Source organism: Marmota marmota, unplaced genomic scaffold (genome assembly GCF_001458135.2).
Source record: "Marmota marmota marmota unplaced genomic scaffold, marMar, whole genome shotgun sequence".
NCBI lineage: Eukaryota > Metazoa > Chordata > Mammalia > Rodentia > Sciuridae > Marmota > Marmota marmota.
The window spans coordinates 23,721,549-23,728,801 of record NW_026000093.1 but is presented as its reverse complement, the minus strand read 5'-3'; the positions used below and the strand labels follow the sequence as shown (position 1 = coordinate 23,728,801).

Here is a 7,253-nt window from a genome sequence, read left to right as displayed (position 1 = left end):
TTTTTTTTTTTTTTTTTTTTTTTTGGTACCAGGGATTGAACGCAGGGGCACTCAACCATTGAGCCATATTCCCAGCCCTATTTTGTATTTTATTTAGAGACAGGGTCTCACTGAGTTGCTAAGCCCCTTGCCATTGCTGAGGCTGGCTTTGAACGTGATCCTCCTGTCTTAGCCTCCCAAGTCGCTGGGATTACAGGCATGCACCACCACACCCAGCTATAAAACTTCATTTTAAATACAGATAAGTAGCCTATGTTAAATGGAAGGCAGCATACTGAAGTGACATCAGGAACTGTGCCTGGGAGTAGCATCTTTGACATGAGGTTTTTGTGGCAGAGTGCGTGTTTGCATGTAGTTATCTCAGAGTGCACGGCCAAGGCTTTCTTCTCCCTTGGTTTTTTTGTTGTTGTTTGGTTTGGGATTTTTGTTTTCATGCCTAGAAACATGTCCTGTTCTGAAATAAACTAACTTGTTTACTGTTGAATGTCTGTTATAATTTTCAACTTAAAAAACAGTTTTTGGTTGTTGTTTTTTTTTTTTTTTTTTAAGATCCTGAGATTTTCTTTTTCCCTTTATCATTTCTTTGAAGTTACAATCAGTTGCTAGGGTGGCCCTGGGGGGAGTTTTCTGGGACTTGGAATTAGGGAGTTGATCTGCCAGCTCATTCGAAGACTCCCTGGCAGTGAGGCCGTTAACTCCAGCTGTCTGTGACAAGGCGTGTCATACCCACCCAGAGGGGCTAGAGTGGGGATTAGATGAGTTAATATGTGTGAGGAGCCAAGTGCAGCCCATACCTGAGAGGAGCTTTAAAAAAACAATAGGCCAGAGGCTGCAAAAGAAGCTCCCCAGGTATAAAAGTAAAGTTAAATAAAAGGAAAAAGAATCCCACCTGCCTGGGATAGCACTCAAAAGACTATGTATACACAGACTAATGGCACAGTGGGAAAACTTTACTCAGAAAGTCGCCCACCTACTGTACTAGACCTAAAGGAAAACAAAAGTTCCGCCCTATGGAGTTGTTTTAAAAGGAGGGAATTTTTGAGTCAGACCCAACTCTGATTCATCCCCAAGACTCACTAGTTACATGCAGTGAAAATTCATTATAATGTTTCCACAAGCAGTATTTCCTACCTTTAAAACCACAGCTGAAAATTCAAAGCGTTGAATGTTGCCCCGTAGTCCTGCAATACAGCTCTATTTAAAACCAATTTTAGTTCTTTGTACAATTATTTAATCTGTTGTTATATTTAATCAGAAGTATTAATATGTGATTAACATATGCAAAAATTGGCCTTTAGGGCAACAACATAGAAATGTGGATTGCAGAAATACCTTTCTAACCAGGGAGAGTTTTGGTTGGTTCACCCTCCAAAGAAGTATTGTTTGGTTTTGTTTTGATTCAAATACTTATTCTAGAATCAGAAGCTGTAAGGGAGTGCAGGCAGTGACTCTCAAACTTCGGCATGCCTCAGAATTCCCAGGTGTACTTGTTAGAGATAGTTTCCTGGGATTTAGTAGATCTTAAGCAGATCTTGAAAATTTACTTTTCTAACCACACTCGGGTGATGTTGAGTGCGGTCCAAGGAGCCTGTACTGCTCTAGAGGTGATATTTCAACTACTCAGAACATCTTAGGGCATCAGTGTTAGGCTTTTCATCAGATTTTTCATAGAGATGATCATCTGTTTTATACATGGGTATTATCTGCATTCAAAGATATTCAAGGAAAATCAAAAGAAAGCTGAACTGTTTATATTAATATGAAGGAGTGTAGACTTCAGAGCAAAGAATATTATCAGAGATAAATAAAATCATTGCATAATAATAAAGGGACCAATTAATCAAGAGAACACTGTTTTAAATGCTTATGTACCTAAAACAGAGTTTCAAAATAGAAAAAGTAAAAACTGATAGAAGTGCAAAGAGAAATAGACAGATTAACTATTACAGTCAGATTTCAACAACCTTTGCCTAATAATGGAGAGAATATATAGAAGAAAATCAGTGAGGATATGGAACACTCAACACACTCAACCAGCTTGACCTGACTGATATGTAGAGAACGCTCCTCCAAACAATGTGCATCTCATGCACATTGTTTTCAAGTCCATGTGGGGCATTCATCTATAGATCATAAAATTCTAGGCCACAACACAAGCCTCAAAAAGTTTACAGAAATTCTCTTCATACAAATATGTTCTCTGCAAAACTGGAATTAAATTAAAAATCAATAACAGAAAATATGGTAGTTCCTAAAAAGATTAAAATAGAACTATAGTCCAGCAATTCCATTTTTGTGTATACTATACACCCCAAAGAGCTAAAGTTAGGAACTTAGATGACTGAACACCCATGTTTTCAGTAGTGTTATTCACAACACCCAAAAAATAGAAGTATATTCATCCATTGGTGGATACCCATCTTCACCAATGGATGCATAGATAAACAAAATATGATTTATGTACACAATGGAATTCTATTTAGCGTTAAAAAGGAAAGAAATTCTGCTGCATTTTAAAACATGGATGAACCTTGTGAACATTTTGCCAAGTGAAAAGAAAAAAGATTACAAAAAGCAAATAAATACTGGGGCTAGGGTTGTGGCTCAGTGTTAGAGTGCTTGCCTTGCACCTGTGAGGCACTGGGTTCGATCCTCAGCACCACATATAAATAAATAAAGGTACTGTGTCCATCTACAACTAAAAAAAAGTTTTTTTAAAAAAGCAAATACTGTGAGGGCTGGGGTTGTGGCTTAGTGGTAGAGTGCTCACCTAGCATGCACAAGGCACTGGGTTCGATCCCCAGCACCACATAAATGTAAAATAAAGATATTGTGTCCACCTAAAAAAAAATTTAAAAAACAAATACTGTGTATTTCCATTTATATGAGGTCTCTAGAGTAGTCAATTTGATAAAGACAGAAAGTAGATAGAGCAGTGGTTGCCATGGGATATGGGGGCAGAGGAATGGGGAGTTAATGCTCAGTGGATACAGATCTTCAGTGTTGGAAGATGAAAAAAAAAATTGGAGATGGATGGTAGCGATGGCTACACAATGTGAATGTGCTTCATTCTATTGAACTGCGTACTTTAAAAGTGGTTAAAATGGGCTGGGTGTCGTGGTGCATGCCTATAATCCCAGCTACTTGAGAGACAGGCAAGAGGATCCCAAGTTCAAGCCAGCCTGGGCAACTTAGTGAGACCTTGTTTCAAAATAAAAAGGCATGACTGTGATAGAGTGCCCCTGGGTTTAATTCCTGATACAAAAGTGGGGGGTTAAGTTTTATGTTACAGATATTTTACTATAATAAAAATTAAACTAGAGCAGCACACACCTGAACCACAGACCTGTTGGATGTCAGTTCCTGGTTCACACCACAGACAGTTCAAACACTACTGCCAAGCCTCTGTTTCTCAGCTCCCTCCAACTTCTGTAGTAGAGGCTCTGCAAATGCTCAAAGAACCTGAACCAGACTAGACCCCTGTTATCTCTCTTCTCCTCACCCTCTGTCAAGAGCAGTATTGTTCCTTCTTTGGACTGCTAATTCATGCTAGTTCATTTTCTAAAACTAAGTGTTTTTTAGATGGCAAAATTATAAGGAAAAATTACTCAAAAAGCAAGGTAATATCTGCCGCTCATTGGAAGGGAGTGAAAGACAGTTGGGGAGGGAGTTCTGGGAACTTCCAAACTACGAGTAATGTTCAGTTCCTTAACCTGGGAGGTGGGAGCACATAAATATCTGGCGGGGAGGGTGCACATGTACTCGTGTACTTTAAATAAAATACCATTCTTTGGTGTGCATTATGCTTTTTATACCCCGAGTTTAAAACCATTTTCATTATTTAAATGACATCAGAGTATATGCAGCAGCCAGTATGGCCGACTGTTAAATTTGATAGCATGATTTCAGCATCACACTGAACTCCTTCCTTCTCTGATCATGTTTGTTAGTATGTTTTGTTCTTGATCAGAAGTAATTGCTTCATTCTTGTCATGTGTAAGTCCAATTGCTCAGCCTCCCTTTGCCAGCCAACACTTGCAGTTTGGTTCCCACAGAGTTTGTGTTGATTTGGTAACAAAGCCTTCTTAAAGTATATTTGAGTTTGTGATTACAATCTCTTGCAGGCTTTACCTGTAATAAACTGCAGATGCTTTCAAATTGATCTCTTGGATGTAGTCATCCTATGGCTATTTATTAATCCTACATGTTTAATATTTTTTTTAATCTTAGATTGAACTTTCCTTTCTCCATATATTTTATGTTCATTGTATTTCCAAATGTTGACTAATAATCTCATATCCGCAACAAAACCCCCCTGTGTCATCACCAAACCTGGAACACAGTAATATGTCTCTACTTACCATACCTGTTTGTTTACTTATCTGTTTACCATTAGGTCATGAGTTCCCTGAGAGCAAAGGGCATGCCTCATTCCCTATCTTCATCTCTTCATTGCAAACTCGCATTTATATATTGGATAAAGAAGAAGTATTGTGCTTCATAAGAAGGGAACCACGTGAACAAAACCACAGAGGCATGAGGAAGGGGAGGGGACTATTCCAACATGGCCAGAGCACTGAGGATAGTGGGGTGAAGGAACCGTGGGACACAAGACTGGAAAAGTAGTTGGGGAAGATTGTATTAATCCTCACTCATCACTTTTAGATATTTCAACTCTTCTGCAGACAGTGGGGATCAGTGGAAAACTTTGAAGCAAGATGTGACATGTTGGATCTGTGTTTTAGAAGACTAATCTTCAGCCTCTGTGTTCAATGAGATGGAGGAGGAAGCAGTGGGAGATGATCAAACCAGTCAGAAGGCAAACTGGAGCCCAGCAAAGACACAGCAACTCTGCTGAATGCTTTATTTCTGAAGTCTTTTTTTGTTTGTTTGTTTTTGTGGTGCTAGGGATGAGCCACGTGAGCATGCTAGGGCAAGTGCTGTACCCCCTGAGTCACCTCCTTGGCCATTCATTTTAATGTCTTTTCCTCAAGAATTTTGAGAGATGTAATGGTTATAAAACGTCTCAGAAACTTTGAAGTTTCAGGTTTTATTTCAATTATGCACAGTAAGGTGTTCTTTTTAGGTCTAAATGGATGTGTAATATTTAAGTATATCCTTATTGAAAAATATCCTGCTTATTTTTTTTTTTTAGCAGTTCTAAAGATTGTAGGGTTGAACCTAGGGTTATTCTACCACTGCATTTCATCCCCAGCCTTTTTATTTTATTTTTAGATTTTAAAGGTCTTTCTAAGTTGCCTAGGTTGGCCTCGAATTTAAGATTCTCCTACTTCAGCCTCAAAAAGTCACTGGGACTAAAGGTGTGTGCCACCACTCTGGCTGGGTTATGGTTTTTTTGTTTTGTTTTGTTTTTTAGTACTGGCGATTGAACCCAGGGGTGTTTTACCACTGGGTAACATTCCCACTCCTTTGTGTTTTTTTATTTTGAGGCAGGGTCTCACTAGTTGCTAAGGCTGGCCTTGAACTTGGAATCCTCCTGCTTCAGTTTCCAGAGTCTCTGGGAAAACAGGTGTGTGCTGCCATGCCCAGCTGTGGTTATCTTTTTAAAAAGAGTTTTTACCCTGTGGATATTAATACTGAAACGTTTATAATAAAATGATATAGTAGTTGGGATTTGCTTTGAATTAATCAGGATTTGGGGGTATGGGTGAGGGCAGAGATAAAACAAGATAGAGCATGAGTTGGCAGTTGTTGAAGCTGAAGCATGAGTTCATGGAATTTCATTACACTACTCTCTGTCAATTTGTACATCTGAATTTAATTCATAATAAACACTTTTAGAAAAAGAAAGAAAGAAGGTTCAGGGAACTGACCCAGCTACCCAAATTCATAGTTCTTGGATTAATAATTAGAAATACAACCATCCATCAATTTCAACCATCTACCTACCTATCTATAGGCTTTGGACTTTTTTAAAAATTTTGAGTATTTTGAAATTTTTAGGTGATGGAATTAAGGAAAAGGCTTAAAATGAGACAGAGGCAAGATACACAAAATGCATATGTTAAGTTTCTGTACATTTACTAGAGATGTATCATGAATTTGTCCATTAACTTCTTGCCTTTATACAGGAGAATATACTCAGTTTTATGAATCAGCTATTTGTAAATCTGGCTATCAAGTGTCCTGTCATATTACCCATGTAAATAGCTGTACCGTAAGATCTATTGATGAGGTATAGGAAAATAGAGGGAAAGAAAAAGTAACTGTTTTGAGCATCTATGATCTGTCAGGTGTTGTGCTAGATGCTCATACATATGTCTTTAACCTTTATAAACCTTGTTCTACTAATAATGATTTTTCTTTGCATTGGCTTGGCTTTAGAATGTCTTTTTAAAACTTTGTCTCCAAATTCTTGGCATTTGCACATCCCTTATGTACTTACTGTATTTCCTTGCACACGCTCACACACACATACACCTATGTATTCTAACATTAGTACATTTAAATACTATTATTATCAAACAATAAACAATTTATAATGAATTTTCTCTATAGAGAAAGTAATGCAAATTGAGCACATTCTTTATATTTTCAACTTCTGTTTCAGTATGTCCTAATCTGATCATCATCTTCTGTTCCCTAACCTTCTTTTGCTCTGGCATTCCTTGTCTAGAGACAGTAAGACCTGTCCAGTTGTCTAAGGCAGAAACTAAGACAATTGGATTGCATTTCTGACACCTTCTTCTAATCTTGTCCTCCCCCATAACCTGGTGTCTCTCATTAGAACTTCTGTCCATCTTCATGAGTTCCATGCCCAGTTGAATACCAGCATTTTCACCTGACTGTTGCAACTGTGCCTCCTGTACCCAGATCTGTCACCCTCCTTTCCTTTTTGCACAACAGCCAAACTGATTTTCCAAAGCACAAGACCTCTGCTTTGATGCTTTCAATGAAGCAGTCTGCAAGCTCTTTAGACTGTGACTCACAATAAGAAGTAAATTTAACATCACCACCCAACAAGTATATATATATAAACAAACTTTGCATTTTTCTATTCAGTCTTATCCTATTCTATTATGGTCTCTTTTGTTGAAAAAGTAGTGCTGGCAGAAACCCAATAAAAGTGATTTCAGAGCTAACTAATAGATGAGAGCCTACAGTGGGAAAAACTTTGCTTTTTAGGATTTTTTACCTCTGCACTGAGCATGATGGAGCTTCTCATGCTCTGTTCCCTGCTCATCTGGGTAGCCCCGTCGTGTCCCCTGTAATTTGATGCCCCCCCCCCCCCC

General features: G+C 38.3%; 1 protein-coding gene across 11 annotated transcripts in view; it reads left to right on the top strand.

Moving 5' to 3' along the window:
* Stau2 (staufen double-stranded RNA binding protein 2) overlaps positions 1 to 7,253 on the top strand; it is a 281,161-nt gene that overhangs the window by 226,704 nt on the left and 47,204 nt on the right. The window contains exon 15 of one of the 11 annotated variants that reach the window (XM_048783061.1): positions 4,666 to 5,116. The exons of the other annotated variants lie outside the window; for them this stretch is intronic. Within the exon in view, the coding sequence (XP_048639018.1) occupies positions 4,666 to 4,776 (111 nt within the window). The 3' untranslated portion in view covers positions 4,777 to 5,116. Of the gene's footprint in view, positions 1 to 4,665; positions 5,117 to 7,253 lie in introns of those variants that run through there. 11 annotated transcript variants of the gene reach the window in all.